At 45.2% G+C, this 18,511-nt stretch overlaps 1 protein-coding gene across 5 annotated transcripts in view; it reads right to left on the bottom strand.

Annotated features, from left to right (window-relative positions):
* The window catches only part of XPO5 (exportin 5), a 28,993-nt gene that overhangs the window by 3,626 nt on the left and 6,856 nt on the right, over positions 1 to 18,511 (bottom strand). For 3 of the 5 annotated variants that reach the window (XM_032102488.1, XM_032102491.1, XM_032102492.1), the window contains 19 exons: positions 17,669 to 17,752; positions 17,146 to 17,271; positions 16,810 to 16,900; positions 15,296 to 15,424; positions 14,451 to 14,566; positions 13,507 to 13,662; positions 13,047 to 13,088; positions 12,327 to 12,434; positions 11,657 to 11,856; positions 10,918 to 11,017; positions 9,830 to 10,011; positions 4,902 to 5,002; positions 3,718 to 3,814; positions 3,050 to 3,186; positions 2,360 to 2,457; positions 1,865 to 1,911; positions 1,575 to 1,669; positions 656 to 718; positions 90 to 172 (listed from right to left, as the gene is read on the bottom strand). In XM_032102488.1, the coding sequence (XP_031958379.1) occupies positions 90 to 172; positions 656 to 718; positions 1,575 to 1,669; positions 1,865 to 1,911; positions 2,360 to 2,457; positions 3,050 to 3,186; positions 3,718 to 3,814; positions 4,902 to 5,002; positions 9,830 to 10,011; positions 10,918 to 11,017; positions 11,657 to 11,856; positions 12,327 to 12,434; positions 13,047 to 13,088; positions 13,507 to 13,662; positions 14,451 to 14,566; positions 15,296 to 15,424; positions 16,810 to 16,900; positions 17,146 to 17,271; positions 17,669 to 17,752 (2,055 nt within the window). The remainder of the gene's footprint in view (positions 1 to 89; positions 173 to 655; positions 719 to 1,574; positions 1,670 to 1,864; positions 1,912 to 2,359; positions 2,458 to 3,049; positions 3,187 to 3,717; positions 3,815 to 4,901; positions 5,003 to 9,829; positions 10,012 to 10,917; positions 11,018 to 11,656; positions 11,857 to 12,326; positions 12,435 to 13,046; positions 13,089 to 13,506; positions 13,663 to 14,450; positions 14,567 to 15,295; positions 15,425 to 16,809; positions 16,901 to 17,145; positions 17,272 to 17,668; positions 17,753 to 18,511) is intronic. The other 2 variants (XM_032102489.1, XM_032102493.1) reach the window with 1 other exon arrangement.

Here is an 18,511-nt window from a genome sequence, read left to right as displayed (position 1 = left end):
AGGTCTCTGCAGCAGTGTCTGGCTGCAGAGCAGACAAGTGTGACAAAGAGTACAGAGAAAGGATGGTGGCAGTCAGAGCACACACTCACCTCTTGCTTCATCAGACACTTGCCGAGCTCGGTGAGCTCTGCGTTGGCAGGGGGAGTCACCTCCGTGGCCATCGCCTCATCATCTGCAGAGCAAAGGCAGCACTGTCAATGAGGCCTCCCAAGGACTGAGGGGGACATGGGGAGGCTGCAAGAACTAAGCTGGGAGCCAGGAGACAGCACACAGAATCAGTGTCCTGGCATAGCTTACCCTGAACATCTCTTTTCAAGCAAAAAGCACCCACCCTTTGTAGGGCAGGAAGGGCATGCAACTGGCTACCTTCAGTTCTTGGGAAACTGTGCACATCCCCCTCTTCTCAGCTTAAGAACCTTAAGAACCAGTTGCTCCAAGATGTCACCTGTGAACCCTACAGCACATTAGTTTTCAGGCTAGACTGGGTTTTTCTGTGGCCCCCAGACACACTGAGCAGGACAGAGCTGAAGGCTTCTTACCAAACCTATACCCCTCACACAGAACTTCCAACATCAGCCCAGCCTCCCCCTCAAGAACCAGGAAAAGTGCTTGTGTACACCAAGGGCAGGAAAGGCAAAGGTAGGCATTTACTCACCATCTCCATCTACAGCAGAAGTAGTGTTCTGTTCAACACCTTTCTTAGAAACACAGCAAACAGCTGCAAAAACAGTTGCAGGTCAGAGGAGCAGAAAAGGGAAGATGCTACTGCAAAACATGCAGAGATTATCCTACAGACTCTGATGGGCTCATAGCTGCTTCAAGCTCCCCCAGCTCTTACAGAGAATCTGAAGAATCAGAAAGCCCAGAATAAAAGCCCAGTACCGCACTACCTGGAAGGCTCTAACACCCCACCCACGGCACTTTCCCACAGTGGAACCTGCTGCACAGTGGCTGCTTCAAACTATTGAGAACCAGGAATGTGCAAAATCATCTGAAGCCCATAAGCCAAGAAGAACACTGATTTAAAGCAAAAAGGCCAATCGAGAAAGGAGATAGAAAATTGAGATCTGTAATCTCTATGTGGAATCAATTTCCCCAGCCTCCCTGCACAAAGCCATGCTGACAAAAAAATGATGTCGGAGAAGGGGAACACAAGGGAGACTGCTTTGGGGGAGGGACTCTTCCCTTATGTCTGGTTAGAGACATAGCAATTACCAGCAACAAAACTGATCGTGCCTGGCTTGTCCACAAATCCATGTCCCATACTGGGTTCCAAAGCACAGAATGGGAAAACCCAATTCCCTGTAGGACTGGATTCCTACAGGAACAGTACCAAAACCATGGAGCCCTAAAAGTTAACAAAAGGAAGTAACTCTCTTCTGAAGGTTTAAAATGATCTCTTACTAGGTTTTAGCTAAGATTTTGGCAGAGCTGTCTCACACCTGCCTTCTCAGGGTTATGTTAAATACTACTGACCGTTACAATTAAGTTCTACTGCACACTGGGAATTCCTGTTGTCCTCTCCAGGGAAAACTTCCCAAATATCTCAGGAGATCTAGCCTGATTTCACTTACTGGCGAGATCCATGACTTCTCGAGTCAGCAGCCTGACCAGCTGTTCCTCAAGCATCTCCTGAGACTCGGGGTTGTCATCTGCAGCATCATCCTCACTGAGGAGAACAGGTTTTAGTTTGAAGGGAGCCAATGCCTTCAAATACCCCCTCTGCCCAAACACAGGGAATGAGTCACCAGTGTGTTTTCCAGCCCTTGCTAGCAGGGCTGTTCCTGGGCAAAGGGCCATGTAAAAGACCCAACCTCCATCCCATTCCCCACTTCCCCCTTCATACCAAGGGATGGAAGCTTACCAGAGCATGCTTCGCTGGTTGATCACCTGCCATTTCTGGGACAACCTCTGTTCAAGACAAAAGGAAAGACTCAATCTGGACACAATGCAAGGAGACCCAAGCAATAGCTGCTGGCAGAAGCAAAAGAGCGTTAAACAGAGCTCTCACACCAAGACCCATTTTGAATGGCAGGAGAACTGCTACCAACTGTGCTGGAATGAGCTGTTATGAAAATGAGAGGACACAAGGAAAAAAAAACACCAAACTCCAAAATTCTCAGGGCTGCAGTTTGAGGAGTTTGTGTCTGCAGGTTTGAATTCACAGCAAGGGGTGCTGTGCAACAGCCAGGGTTCAATGCACCTCAAAAGCCCTCCCTGAACATCATCAAAATCATTAAGCATCAAGGCCCTTTTCTCTGCTGGCTCTGTAGAGATAGACATTCCCAAATGTTGCTGCCAGCTGCTGCAGGGAGCCTGGGCTGTCAAGGAACTGGCATCAAAGAAGCTGTTTTCTTACCATGTGCAGATAGGTGAAGAGTGGTCCCAGCATGGGGCAGACAAGGGTTTCGTAGTATTCTGAGGGGCAGGAAAGTACCAAGGGCTTCACAAACACACCTGCACAGACCAGTTAAGGAAGAGATCCAACACATAAGGCCAGCTGCAAGGGAGGCTGCAGGAGAGTGCCCAAGCCAGCCCATTCCACTGGGAGGCCAAGGGACAGGCACTTGGAAACCCACCTTCTCACAGCCCTGAATTAACAAGTGGCATCCCTATACAGCAAGAACATGAGTTATTCAGCTCTTTCTCCTGGCAGTTCAGATAAGAAAGCTAAGGGTGCTTAGCACCCATTTCCTAGCTGTGAGACTGAATGTCCAGCCCTGGAAAGTAGGTTGGGAAACCCACATGATCTCCCAGAGAAGCACATCCTAATGTCAAGCTCCTCACTATCCAAGCCCCCTTGCCCCTCGGAAGGCACTACTAACCTCTCACAGTGCCTCCAGAACCACACAAATCCCTTGCATTTCTTCTGACCCCATGCACTGCTGTTTCTGTTTGTGCCCTCTTAGGCTCACACCTCGTCCACACCAGGTGTATTCCTGTTTGTTTACCTCCTCAATCACCCTTCTTTGTCTTGGCCATACTGAAAACAATGCAGGATTTCAATGTATGTGTTCTGAGCCTCCCTGAGACAGTGATGGAAGGATACGGAGCATGGGACGCAGTCTGTAATCAGGAATGTTGTTGAGGTTGTTGAAAGCAGAGCTGAGGAGCTGGGTGGCGAGACCCTCAACAGTGTAGAAATCCTGTTGCATGGAGGGGCCTGCATTTCCCAGGATGTGAAAACTTCAACAAAAACCAAGTCAGTTACAAGTCTGCTAGATAACAAGTACCATGTCACTGCTCTGCAAAGGCTACAAGTTCTACCATCTTGAGATTACATAGCTGTCACATTCCTAAACAAATACTATAGAGGACTTTTAGCACAGCATCTCTTTTTTTTCTGAGATACCTGCAGAGGGACAATGAATTAAGCATTTAAGCACTACAGGTTACTTTCAAGTGCTGGTATACCCTGACACATAATGAGAAGTGGCAAGAGACAAACTAGATCAGGATATCAGATAAGTGCTCCAATCTGTCTACCTAATTGTTGAAGAACTAAAAGCAGATCCCCATTTTGAGGTACTTTTTCCAGACTGTTCCATATCTGTGTGACAGGTTACAACCACTGAATATAAGCCACCACTGCAGCTTGTACTTGGATATTACAGAATACAGCTCACATCAGAAGTCTAAAGGAAGTCAGGACCCCACTGTAACCTGCTGCTCCAGCTGTGCAATGCTGGATTGTGGTGAGAGATCTGGTGCTCTTACCAGTTGTCGTAGAGGGTACAAAAGAAGCCCTGCATCCTTTCTAAGACTGTTTTGTAAACAGGGGAGTCATAAAGCTCCAACAAAGGCTGAGGGAGACCTGTGGGAAGGAATAAGCTTCAGTTACATTAATTCAAGAGCACGGTGCACCTTCAGAGCATGCTGGGCAGGCACCAGCCAGCTTGATGGCAGCAAGGGAAGCTCTTGGCAAGAGCCAAATGGGAAGAGGTGCAGCAACCCTGGGGCAGAAACCTCCCTTAGAGGTCAGCCAAGTTCAGGTTGGTTGCACCCTGAGCAGAAGTGTTTCTACTGAGGTTGTAGCCGCCTCATTTCTCCGAAGTAGAACTTACTTGAGCTATCAGAACCCAGTCAGCAGCAAAGCTCACATTTGTTGCAGCTCCTCTAATAGCTCATCCCTTCAGGTTTGTATTCTCTGCCAGGACACAAGCTACTGTTGAACTATGATATTAAAAAGTTTAGAGCAGAGATCAAGGCCCTGCTGCTTTATGTGCAGGGGTTCACAGACACAGAGTTTAAAGTCACAGAGAACAGGTAAAGGAAGCATGTCCTCATTTTACAGAGGAAATGGAGAAAGAAAGACAAAGCAACTTCCCCAAAATATTTCACTGTTTGTCAGAACCTGAAATTAAACCTCAATTTCCAAAGTCGTGATCCACACTTTATCTACAAGGCCACCCACTCGCGCTTGGCTGGAAAGGCTTCTGTGTTCACAATCTCAAACCTGTTTTAAGAAGGTTCCAAAGGCCTCTTTCTAATACGCTGTCTAGAAACAAATGCCAGGGCCACACTGCACAACTTGGCTCTTGCCCTTCAGGACAGGTCTCTGCACCAGCAGTCAGGGCTCCTGCTGTGCACTAATTCTGCTCAAAGGCAGACAATTACAGCACTCTGCAGCCTGAAGCGCCATGTTGCAGAGACCACCACCCAGATGGGATAAGCGGTTTGGTAGGGTACCCTTCACTTCATGCAGAAGAAACCAATGTGTCTGAGACCAATAACTTAATTAACACCTTAGTTTCAGCATGTTCAACTCACAGCTGAGCTGCAAATACTATGAAGAAGCTGGTCCTCCAGCCCTGTTTCACTTCCACTGTTACAGACAGATCATGAACTCAAATACCTCTAAGTATCTGCCCACACATTCCTCCCAAAGAGAAGCCTCTTACCTAGAATGGCATTCTTCTCCACCTCCAGCATGTCCAAGGCCTTTGCAAATGTATCCCCCAGCCTAGCCACCATCTCTGGCATGTAGAGGTTGTTGTGAGTCCTGAAACAGAAGAGCACTTGGTTTATACTCATGTAAGTCAATTCCTTTTTGCCCTTGATAGTGGGATCCTCTCCTTCAGCTTGTGGACAACTCTTCTGAGGCAGATGATGAGGAAGGTGAGACCAAGCACGTGTGCATGGGATCCCCCTTCCACACCTGCAAAAATACTGGGGAAGCTGACCCAACAGAGACATGGAGTGACTCCACCTCATGTCCTGAATCTCCTGGCTGCCCCTTCCACTTATTTCAGTTCATCCCACCCGTTGCAAGCACTGGCAGTAAAAACTCCCAGCAATTCTCCAGATGATGCTGGGAACAACTTAGTAGCTTGGCCAAAGGGATCAGAGATGTATTTTTAAAACTGACAAGACACGGATTCTGTCATTGCAAAAGATCTTCTGCACCTAAGGCCCCTGCAGAGGGAGGGGCTGTTTCAGCTCCAAAATACACGCACTGCCCATCAGGGATGAGTCACAGTCCCCAGAATGGCAGGTGGCATTGGAAGGACTCTAGTGAGAACATCCGTCCGATCAGATGTTACTCATGGCAGGCACACGCGCCCCCTGGACAACACATCCAGCTGGGAACAACTCTGCATCATAGGAGGTGGCCACTGTCAGCTCTCTGCAAGGGACACCAATTCAGCCATGGGTGGCTGGTTCTTTCCATCCAGGCCAAAATGGGTCCCCTCTCTCAGCCGGGGTACTGACACTCAGAGCTGGACTCAGCAGGGGTGTCTCTCTCACCTACCTCTCTCCTTTGAGACCTCAGACCTCCACTCTGGGTGTCGCCAGCTGCACACAGCACAAATCCTGCAGCCTCCTCCAAAACTGCAATGCCATTGTACCTGCTGCTAGAGGTGATCAAGGGCAACTCAGTATCTTCCCCTCGAGCAGCATTTCCCAAAGCAGGGGGTACATGGGAATGGCTGGGGGAAGGGAGCGTGGACAAACCTAAGGATGTTCTCCAGAGTCTCAGCTTTCACTCATGTATTAATGATTGGTTTTGTTTGGTTTTTTTTAAGGTCCATGTTCATAATTCTGGCAACCCTGATGCAGTGATGTCTGCCTGCATTTGCAGAAAGCTCCAAAACTGCAACTATCCTGTTTCTCTCTGCAAGTGTTAAATACTTCCCTGCTCACTGCACGTGAGGAAGGCAAGTATGTGAACTTCGTAAGAAAGAGCTACACAAATGTCTACTTAATGACTCATACTCTCATTCTGGGCTGGATCTAACACCATGCAACAGGCCTCAAAGGGGCACAAGCTGATTCTACTTTGCCAAGAAGGGCCAGGTAACAGCCCAGCTTCTACTCAGATTTGTTTAATGTTGCCCCACTGACTCAAAAAGCTGTACATTTCTGCTTGAGGCTATCCTGAAACCAGCTACTAAAATAATCTCTTGTATGTTTCCTGCCCTTTCCATGCCAGCTTTGGCTTTGCCTCATGCTGGGCAGAAAGTCAGTGGGGCAACCCAAGGACTGTGGAATTGCAAAGGTGAACCCTGAAATCTCACTGCACTAACTCCAGCAGGATGGGCCAGACAGTCATATGCTGAAGATGTGGTCATGGTCCTTAGTTGTTTTGGAGTCCTTGAAGCATTTTCTTAAGTCTGAGAGTTGGGAGGCAGATGTTCATTTACAGGCCAAGTTCTCTTAACACTTTAGCAAGTTCCCAGTGGGAATGGAGAGAAAATGGCCAACCGCCTACTTCCCACAGGAGTTAAAAAGGCATCCAACAGCTCTCATATATGATGATGTAGCCCCTTGGCATATTCCAGCAGAGACTATCAGCACTCCTGGGCACCCTACACAAAGGGATGCATGGTAAAACTGATCTCAAGAGACATTTATGCTTGAGAAAAGACAAGCAAAGGATATGGCAGGAATTGGGGGATTTTCAGTGATGGTCATGGCTCCGCTAGAAAGAGTATCTGATGCCTAGACAGAAGGGCTTGTAAACCAGAAGATAAGTCCTTTAGGACAGTCCATGACTGAAGAATCTTTTTCCAAAGCAGGAGCTGTCTACAATGAAAATGCCTACAGCATCCATGTCTACCCAAGAATTCTTTCACCAGCATTAATGCTTTGGCAATGTCAGCATCTCGTCATCAGGAGTTCCAAAAAAGCCTTTGTCTAAGCAAAGCATTTGCTGAGCCTGAGCATTTAATTTGTAACAAAACATGAGCAAATCCCAGCACAATAAAGGCTCTGCACCAATCAGGTCATGCAGCTACTGACTGCAGAAATGCACCAAGGTGGCTGAAAATCATGATTTAGGTTTAAATTCAGGAGTGAACATTTTAAGCCAGAAGCTAGAAAACACCTAAATGAAATGAGGTACTACAGAGGACAGGAGAATCATTACTCTAAAAGCTGCAAGCAGTGATTAATAAAGCAACCTCAATACAATTCCATAAATACAGCTACCAACACAAATACAGGCAGGCAGATGCTACTCAAAACTACCTTATTTTTCCATTAACTGGACTACCTCATTCTTCTCAGTTCTTTGATCCCAGCCATGACCTACCTCCAAGCTACTTACCACCCTGGCAAAGGCCCAATGGCTTAACAGCTTCGCTGCTTGTCTGCTAACACAGCAGCAGAATGCCACACACTATCCCAGAGAGCAGCAGACCCACCTGCTCAGCCTGCAAAACCCCCTTTTTTAGCACACTGGTGCCTGTCTTGGTGCTCAGTTCAGCTGCTCAGCAAGATCCACACTGCTGCTACTTGCAGATCTGCTCACACAAAAATCAGCACAGCCTGCAGGACTTCCACATCTCTGTCCCACATAAGCACATGGGCAACACTGGATGTTGCTTATCCCTACAGAGAGCTGCCTAATGGCATCCATCCCCAAGTAGTAATGCAACAACAATGCTCCTGAAGGCATCCTCAACACAGGCAGCTTTCCTGCCAGGTAGCCTTCCTCACAGCCCCATACTTTCTGCCTGCTGACAGGCTGCTACAGATTCCATATTCTCCTGTGTGATCTATATTAACGAGGGCCTGAGGGAGACAAGCATGGAAAAGGCACCTGAGTCAAGCAAAGAAGGAGTTCCTTCCTCCTAGCACAAGATCCAGCTTTGCCAAAAAGACATAAGCACCATCAACACCTGCACTGAACAACTATGAGCTTGCAGTTGTCAAAGAGGCCTATATATCCAGCAGCAGCAATGGAAAAATATGAAGCATGAAGATCTACTGTTCTTAATACATCATTCATTAGTTCTTGTTGGAGCATTCAGCCTTAAGAAAAGCCCAGATACCTCTGAGTGAAGTACAGGTTTCTCCATGTATGTTACTACCATGTACTCAGAAAATATTTCAGTCTGCAGGTGAGATGCATGAACAACACAGATGCCCTATCTCAATAAAAAAGCCCAAACCAGCCACGAAGCCTCTTCTTCTACATACTGGATATGGAACATAGCTCATGGGTTTTCTTGGAGGTGGTAAACAGCCAGGCACAGAGTTTCTGCTTCTTCACAGAAGTGAAGTAGTGACAGAAGTTGGATGACAGTTTCCCTAGCTGCTTGTAACAGAGACCCCACGTGATTTTACTAAAAATGTACAAGTTCTGGTAGGAATAGTGATTGCATGAGGAAAAAGTGTCTGCTGCAGCCTGCTCAGACCTTGGGCACTGGTTTAGTTGGTCTCACACAATATGACATGTGGCAGGCATTGGAGAAATGGAATGAGGCTACTACCTAATCAAGGCAACTCTACTCTACCTAACCTCTCCCAAAAGCTCATCAACAGGATCTTCGGCCTTCCAGGATAAAAGGCAAAAGCAGTTCAAGCACAATTCTGCAGAAACCTGCTCGCTGGCCAAAGTACCACACACCGTGCTATGCAGAGCTTAGCAATGAGAAACACCGCTCATGTGGGCCAAGACAGCATGTGCTTGTCACAACAGTCCAGCATGTTGCTTTTCCCTGGAAGCAGCAAATTCCTGAGCTCAGTGACTACCAAACATACCTGACTATACAGCACTCAGGTAATAGGGTCCCTTCCCTTACAAACCTGGGAGCTGAAAAATCTAAGTGCATCTGAAAATTCTCTTTCTCAACATGCCCCTGCCAAGGACAGAGTGTCAGGTTTTCAAATATGTAACGTGTAGAGTTATCCCACAAAACTGTTCTGTAAGTCTGGCAAAATCCCAGTGTCAGGAGTTACCACAAGAGAGACTTCTCCTTTATAATTCTGGGAACTGTGTTATTCAGGATTTCCATTTTCTGCCTTCTCCTGCTCCCTCCCCTGGCTGCCCCAGACCTACACAACACCAGTGACACACAGAGAGGCACTGCATGGTAGCAACGGCCCGAGAGTATGCATCCACTGATTTCAATAGCAGACTGCTTCAGGGGGCTGCTGCTCATGTTCAGCAAAGCCAGCTTAATTTAACACTGAAGAGAGAACAACACAAACAGGATGCGATGAGAGCTGGGACTGCCCTGGTGGAGACAGGAGAGGTGGCCTTGTAGGGGCTGAGGGCAGAGCAGAGATGTTAGTTAAGAAATCATTAACTGAGTGGCAGAACTACAGCACTGGAGGTGGGGGAGGCAACCCCAGCACAAGCTCCCATTAGCTTTGATGGCCTCTTGTAGGCCAGACCAGTGAACATTCAGAAGGCTCCAGTTTCCCCAGTGCCATTCCCCACTGTGAACAGTCAGGAACAGTACTTGGGCACCTGGCACCAGCCTGTGTTCCCACTGGCTTCACTGGGCAAACATGCTCTGAGCATTCCATGTATTTATCACAGTTTGGCTTTCAGAGATTTGTAAGTCAACATAAATGATTTCAAGTCAACTTGACCCACCTTATGAGAGCAAGTAAATTGTCAAAAAGCTTCAGGACCTGCTCAGTGCAGGGATTACGGTACATTGGAGTTCCACTGGGCAGGTATCCCAAAAAGAATCCTCCAGCTTTTGCCTCTTCAGTAGCAGCAGGCCAACGAGCTCGTTTCACAACTCCCAGAATGGTGTACACACAAAAGCTTATCTGCAGCAAGAGATGTGGAGAAAGCGTTTCTTAGCCGGATCACAGTCTGAATCAATAGGTTTTCAGAGAAACACATCATCATCCCATCACAAAGAGAATGCTCTACAGTGAGCCTAACCTGTTGATAGGAACAAAACTCTGGTGAGATTGCTGCCAGGAAAATGCAACAAACGATCATGCTATATTCCATAACCTTGAGAGAGCCCTAGCCATGGCAGGATGGCCTAGGAATTCACTATCAGACAAAGCATCAATACATATGGTCTCAAGAGTATGCAAGCAGCCAGGCAGGCTGCTAAAAGTAAGGCTCTAGACCATCAGTTCCTCATGTCCTTCATGTGCTGGGACAGATGCAGAGATCCCAGATGACACAGCGGTCAAACTGCATTAGCCCCAAATCATAAGCATAACTCTGTGGACTGCATTTCAGTGTACTCTACAGATCTAAAGACAGCAACTCCATTTGCAGTCCGAGTGAAGACTTTACACTAACAACTCAAATAACACAAATCTTCTCAGATGAATTTTAATTATATTCTGTGCTGCAGTCTGAGCATGATGTTTTTTCCATATAGCCTGGTTTAAAAAGCATGATTCACTGTGCCATATATCCAAAAATCATGTACATCAATTGCTTATCCAAAAGCAAACTCTGTTGAACAGAGAGTAGGAAACAGAGTGCTTCATCTGATAAATAATGTGGTTTACAAGGCCTGCACGCTCTTTACCGTAGCTTAAAGAGCAAAGGCCAGCCTGTTATTCTGCAATCTGAAAAACCTGTTGATGCACACTCTGAAGAAGTACATGATCAGGAGACCTTGTGTGTAATCACAGGAGAAGTGGGGGATTGAAGGAGGCAGGTCTCATTTCACTAACGATTACACCTCTCCTGGTAATGATACTCACTCTAGATCGGTTCAGGCCACTAGGATCTTCCAAGACTGGATCGGCAATTTTGTTGTCTGCACCCACGTAGGATATAAAGGCTTCAGGATCTGAGAGGACTCTGGCAGCAGCAAAAGACAGAAATGGATTATTGTTTGTACCAGGGAATTTGAGCAGAGCTTTGCACTGGTAATAAACATCTACCAAAAACCAAGCAGGCTAGAGAGGCTAGGCAGTGCTCCATCCTGTACATGGGAACATGATTTAAAAGCACCAGAGATGTGTACACTCTCAAAATATCATCAGTTCTCTTGGGCTGTGGGGATCTAAAAGATTCAAATCTCTTATGAAGATAGCCCTGCTGGGAACGCTCTTGTGCATGCCCAGCAACCCAGAGCTGCAAGACATCCCAGCTTTAGTAACAAGAACTCAGCTTCCTACCTTCTCCTGGGAATGAGCAAAGACATCTTTGATTTCTCATTTCCTGCAAATGCTTTGAGCATGCTGGGGAATGTTCCTTTATTACCTTAAATGACTCTTACCCAGCAATTTTCAGCAAACAGCATTTAGACTGCTAGCAGTTTCTGAACTGTAGGAGAGCTATAATCACAACAACTGCCTGGAGCACAGGAGGTCAAGAGGCAGCCCATCACCCTCATACGGCTTGTGTGTTCCCTTACTGGGCACGGCATTACCTCCTCAACACCTCCAGCTCAAAGCTGGAGAAGAAATGACCCATAAAAAGAAAAATGACCCATACCTCTGCATCTCTGGGGAGAGCCATAAGCCAGCAACAGGAGCCATGAGCTCCTCCAGGAAAGCTTTCTGTCGCTCATAGTCCTTAAACTGGTTGCTGATGAGGACAAGGGCCTCCATAAGAGCACACTTCTCCATCTGCGTCAGAAGTAGCTCATTGGAAAGCAGCTGTTTCACATGGTTGTACAACATCTCAAAGTTTGGCTAGAAAACACATCCAAGTGGAAAAGCATCATGCATTTGGTATGGAGGAGGGCCACTGGGGGAGGCAGAGGAGGGGTGTACTGTTCAGCTGGAGAAGGTACATTTCTGTACCTTTTCTCAACACAGCCATCTCCTCCTCACACTCAAGTTTCTCTGAATGTTCAGTCTAAGAGAACTTCCATTCTTCCCTACCCCTCTATCATTATCCTGCATCCATTTTACTTGTGCTGCTTGTATCCTCCTCCTCATCCCTTTTACGTTTAACTCATCAATTTACAGTTCAATTTCTGAGGCAGAAAATTTTTCAGTGGGGAAGAAGAGAGGTACAGGGAATGAACCACTTTGCCATTTGTGCAGCAGGAATGTTTCTTGTAAGAAAAGCAGAGACTGTAGCCAAGGAAGCTGAAGATCCCACAAAATTCAACTAAAATTGAGGCAAGACTCATCATGACAGAGTTGCGTTTACCTACCAGGACAAGCTGAGGGTAATCCCGGCACATCTTAATGATTGAGGAGCACGCATGCCTTCTCACATTCTTCACTGCTCGAGTTCTAGGAGCCTGGACAGACACAACAAACTTCAATGCAACAAAACAAAAGTTCAGCCAAATGCAGGGCATCTTCAAGAGACAAATTCATTATATATAGTTTTCTGCAGTGTTGAGCACAGATTAAAAAAAAACATTTCCATGCCTCCCTGCTCCCTCCAAACAATCATGCAGCAACCAAATTTCCTCTGAAGCAGTAGTCAACTCAAGAAATCCATGTTCAAACAAGCTGTACTTCAGAAGTGAGGATGCTATGACTCTTCCTCACTATTTCAAGACTCCAAGCACTCCTTAGGTAACTAGGGGGTTTACAGCCATCTTTTAGAGCCATGTATACCAAGTACTGAAAGAATACCCAGAGCTAATGAAGAGATTTCACTCTCGGGAAGGCCAGCACCGCCTGGGGAACTAAGTGTACTGGCCTTACAGCACGTCTGCAGCCTTCTAAGCTTGTGAGCCAAAGCTTAGTGGGCTATGCCAGCCACAGAGATCAGCAGTATCTGGACTCCCCAGCTTTCCCAGGAGCAGAACTATACTTGAGAAGCCTACTACAATAGTCTTCAGACTCAGGATGCTCTCTCCACTAGAACATTATTTGATCCAACTGTTACAGCTCATTAGTAGATAATAATTCAGACATACCTTACTTTCCTCTACAACTTCAAAGGTAACTGAAGCAAACAACTGTGAGAAAAGGGAGGAAAAATCAAAAAACTCGTATCATTTGTTAATATTTAGCACTCACATCTGTTTAAGGAATAGGCAATAAAGATTTTAGTGCAATTTCATTGAAGTCAGTGAAGAACCCCTGAGTAAGTTGAAAGATGTATCATCAATACAGCAAGGCCTTGAAAGAAAACATGGTTGTTTACTGGACAGAGCATGCACTTAACGCTAAGTTTAAGGCTATGAACTGCAAAATTTGGGTTAATTGACATTACTGTTCTTGTGACAAGCCTCAGTCTCAGTTTCTCCCATCTTTAACATGAAGGATAGTCCTTCCTTGACAGCAACACCAAGAGGATTGACTCCTGCAGTTTAGTACAAGAGCCCTGCACCACGAAAAGCTGATGTGATTTTAGCAGGGTCTGCACATACCTACCTTGGAAAGTACTTGTGGGAGGTATTCTGGTCGGTAAGTGACAAACGGAAAGAGAGCAGAGACATTGGTGAGCACACAGGACAGGATGAGAGGATCTTTTGTTTCAAAATTAAGGACAAGCTGCAACAGATCTATGCCATCATTCACTGGGATTTCCTACAAAGGTAGTGAAAAAAAAAGAAAGAAAAAGGGAGGCAACACTCAATACTTCAACCTACAGTACACTTCCTACAAAACCTAGGAAAAAGGCTGGGGGAAAAAGGACAGTGCCTTCGCCACTGTTGACAGGGCAGTCTTGAGACATCAGTCTCTAGTCCCCGTACTTTTGCTGGCACCTCTGGGATAGGCAAATTTCCTCTCTGTCTCCCAATTCTCCTCTTGACTTTGTCCAACAGATTCCATGCTTAACCAACTGTAACGACCCATATAATTATTCTACTGTGATTAGACTGATGAGTGCATGAGCAGCTTAATGTAATAAAAAATTCAAGTCAGTCTACATCAAACTGATCCTTCTGATTCGCCTGCTGTTGAACAAAAGGCAGAGAGAAAATGCTTCTGATCTGCTCTCTGGGCATAAGTTCCTCTCACTTAGTTAGAAGTGAAAAAAAATTTTAAAAAAATCTAATAAGAGGATAATTAAATAAACTCAAGAAATTTTTTCTTAAGCAGTCTCTTCTCCTCTAGCAAGGCACTATCTTAAAGCATGTCACTTGAGCACTCTCCAGTGACTTCTCATCCCATAGTGCCCAGAATTAAGACATGCCCTCATCTAAAGAAGGGTCATTACTCCTCATGAGAATGGCTCACCAAACCAACTGGGTTTTGCATGGAGGTAACCAGTTACTACAAACTGCTTAAGGATAACATAACTGCAAAAACCCAGAAGAACTGCCGACCCAGAAGAAGCCAGGAGAGAAGGCAAGAGCTTGGGATACACGTACATCTTTATCCATGGTTCGGAACATCTGGCTGATGACGCTCTCCGAGAAGAAGGTCATGGCATCCCACTGCACAAAGGATGGAGAGAAGATGGAGCAGAGACCTTCGCCTGTCTTAGCTGAAAGGAAGAGAACACCATGCTCAACCATCCTCAACAGCAACCTGAGAAGCTCCTGTGCTGCAACATTAGCACTCACAAGTATTTTGGCCACACAGCTCTCCCTGCAGATGCCTCGCAGGGATGCACTGGGAGCAATTAAGGTGATTTGCTTCATTCAAGTGAAGGCTCCTGAGACATAAGTCTTTGAGGTACTATGCAGAGCAATATTAACAAATCACAGAAGGGAAAAGAAGAGAGACCACATGCCCAGACTCAGCACTGCAGGCAAGACTGCCCTCAGTGTGACTTTGCAGAGCACCAACGAACCTTCCTTCACAGTAGGAAAGCAAGGTGAATGACAAGGGATTTGCCAGAGAGGCACAACTTCCCTAACAAAAATAATCAATATATTACAGAAATAAAAAGACCCAAATAATTGTAAAATTGTATCAGAGGGACAGCTGTATCTGTTCTGCAGAGAGATTTGGAGGAAGGAAAGGAGGAGCCAGGGGCTTTACATCAGTTATTCCATATGTAGACTCTAAAGGGATAAATTAGGGAAGGGGTGGGTTTGACTCAGTTTTGCTTTTAACTTGCAAAGACCTTAAAGCCTGAAAATCTAGCATGGAGTCTTGGCTACTGCTTAAAAAATTCCAACAACATCAACCAAAAAAAGGCCAAGAAGTTTCTTTTTGGCTTTAATTAAAAGACAAATCCCATATCCCCATTTTTTTTCAGGTGACCTACAGTTCATGGGTCCAGTATCAACAGGAGCTGTGAGTTGGTACTTCAGCCATTCCCCAGCCATTTGGAAGCCAGTTAGAGGGTCCAGACGACAAGCCATCCTCATCACCTCTCCTTGCTGGGCTCGGAAAGCTGCAGGGAAAAATCAGACACCATGAAAACAGCTGATGCTGCAAATTTTTCAGACCCATGAACATTATGGACTTTTGCTTTGGCAATAGCTGTGTAGTGGGCACAAATACACAAACAGTGCAGCAAGTACAACAGAATGAGCAATTTTTGAAGTGATTTAAGTGGACGAAAACATAATGGACTAACATTTTAAAAAGTGCAATTAAAATGCAGTATGAATTATGAAAATTTATGCTAAACTAGATTTACTACAATTAGGCCTCTAGTCTTCATTTAAAATGTTCTTCAAACTATAAACGTTTGCTGCTTACAAAGCATCTTGGGACACTGAGATAAAATACCAGCATTAGATAACTACTACTTCCTTCAGCTAAACACACTTTTCCTAGATTATTCAACTAATGACAAACAAATGTGAACTCAAAAACCCAGCTGCCTTGTTTTTAATTTCGAAGATACTAAAAGCAAAGTACAGAACAGGAATTTAATTTGTTCCAAAATATTCCAGTGCACGACCACACAAAACAATCAGTTCTGCTGACTACAAATGCAACTTGCATTGTTTAATAAAGTTGTTTTGCCAAGCAATTTTATTTTGTGCTTCAAATTAGTTTATTTTCTTATATATGTAATGTCTTCAATATAACTTAACCCTGTAAGACTATTTCAGATTCAGGCCTTGTGCATTTAGCTACTTTATAGTTTCTATCCAAACAGATTTATTACAGTAAGTAAAAAATAAACTATCTAATAAGCAACAAAAACTGCAACCCTTAAAATCTTCAGACAGAAATGTAAAAAGTAAAAATTTATGTAATTTATTCATGTATCCTCCCATCCACCCAGTAAGGACCAAACTACACCAGCCAATGAGAACCAACTTCAGTTTTGGGAAGAAAAATACAAAATGAAAGTAAAATCATTAATATCTAGTGCTGGTTTAATATCATGATTAAATTTTGCTATTTTAATTCTCAACTCTAGCTATTGGTACTAAACCAGAAGCTTCTTACCAGGGCCAACACAGATTTTCTTTCTGGAATGGCATCTAAAGTCTTTTGTAAGGTGCCTTCCTCTCCTAACCTGAACATGACTTGAGGTTGTTTGATTTCCTCCTCTAGGCGACCAAAAGACACACTTTCTTTGACACCAGAATGCTATTAGGCCACCTACCTGACCGGCAAGCAAAACAACAGCAAATAGTAAAATTAAACACATGAGCTGCCACAGGAAAATCCTAACTTAATTTACTCCAAGATCCAGGCTGAAAAACTTGAGACACAAATGGAAGCTGCCAAGGCAATGTGGTAGGCTCCAAGCTTGGCCAGCAACTGGAAGTAGGAAGAAAGGCACAAACAGAATGCACAAAGGGTATGGCAACTTACAGTTGAAGAAGGCATTGAAGTCCTCATCACTGTCAAAATCAAAGCGGGAGTATTCACAGCTGGGGCTGTCTGCTTTGGAAGGAAAGCCCACCTGGAAACAAAGTGGAAAAGGTCAGGAAGGAAGAGAAGTCACCCATCACAGCTAACACCAGCTTCAAGAACATGAAGGCTGGAGGCAAGGAGCAGACAATAAAACCGAGATACAACTGTGTGCTCAGCAGCCTGGAGATCCTGTCTGGCCATGACACAACAAAAATGTAGTTTCTCCCCCATGACCCACAGGCCACGTTCACCCAGGCACCTTCTCACACCCAACAAGTTGTGATTCCCACATACCTTCACTAGGTTGGTCATAGATGCACGGAGATACTTGGGAACGACAGCCAGCAACAAAGGGTCATGAGACAGAACTTCATGCCGAAATAGGGCTCCCCATGTGATCTGGGTGGAAGAGCGCAGAAACTGCGGGGAGAAGAGAGAAAAGAGAGGAGCAGAGGAGGATTTCAGTGCTGGAATTACCACTATTAAGTGCTGCTATCAGAAAGCAAAGGCAAATTATACTGACTATAAAGTTAAGGCCAAGGCACCTTGAAGGCACATCCCAAATTTCCAGAAAGCCAAAAATCTCTAATACTAGGGCTGATTGCAAATTCTACATTTTCTACTCAGTATCTCTGTATCAGGCATGGCTCTTGATGGGGTGGTAATGGGAGTAGAAAACACTGCCTTCCAGGCCTTCAGCTGAAATGGAGCGCCTAGAGAGCAATACTTAGCAGCTGAAGTTCTGCAGTCTTCTGCAGGCTAGCTCAATTATACATTCACACACAGATACATGTGAGACTTTCAGCCCTTTACATACCTGGCTGGGATGAGTTGTGAAGGCTAAAAATGACTCAAGGTATTTTCCAAAGTTGGCTGGCGTTTCCACATCACAATCTGAGCCCTATGAGGAACATGAAGTATTTCAGACAAAATACTAACTTTATGGCAGGCTGGGCTCACAAATGGTATGTTTCAGGGTAAAGCAGGAGCACTACATCCAAGGCCATAGACTGTAAAGGAGCAGAGACAGAGACACTGAACAACTGATTTTTTTCTGAATCCAGTATAGCCCAAGGAGCATCAAGTTCTGCTGACCAGCCTGGAGGTGCTGAAGACACCACCACCCTCATTCAAGAGTACAGGGTGACTTCTCAGATAGTGGAGTTCCATTAAAACCAAATTCACAACCACTGCTGCTGCTGTGAATCACAATTTTACTCCTATTGGGTCAAACCCACCCAGCTGTACCAAAGTAGTGCAATTCAAACTGAAGAATTTCACAAGAAAATAAACCCAGGTAATTTCACTCGATTTCTCCAAATGTTTCCTGTATTTAACATATGGGTATCCATGACCAGTAACTTCCTTGGAAGTTTGTCAGGAAAGTAAGTTTTGCCTGGAGCCATAAATTCAAGGTTTTGTTGCTTCTCACAAACTGTAACATGACCTGGTGCCCTCAAGATCCCCAAACTTGTACAGCTCAGTGCTGCCTCTCCCAAGCGAATCTGAGTAAGTGAGCTCCATCTCATTACTTCATTATGGATTAACAGCTCCTACTGCCTAACAGCAAGTGGAGTCACTGGAAGTAGTAATGCACTCTGGTTCCTGTCCATGCTTTTTAGAGGTGAATTCTCAAAGGCTGGTTTTGGTTTTTTCTTCC

This window comes from Corvus moneduloides, chromosome 3 (assembly GCF_009650955.1).
Source record: "Corvus moneduloides isolate bCorMon1 chromosome 3, bCorMon1.pri, whole genome shotgun sequence".
NCBI classification, from domain to species: domain Eukaryota; kingdom Metazoa; phylum Chordata; class Aves; order Passeriformes; family Corvidae; genus Corvus; species Corvus moneduloides.
This window is presented reverse-complemented; position numbering and strand designations above follow the sequence as displayed.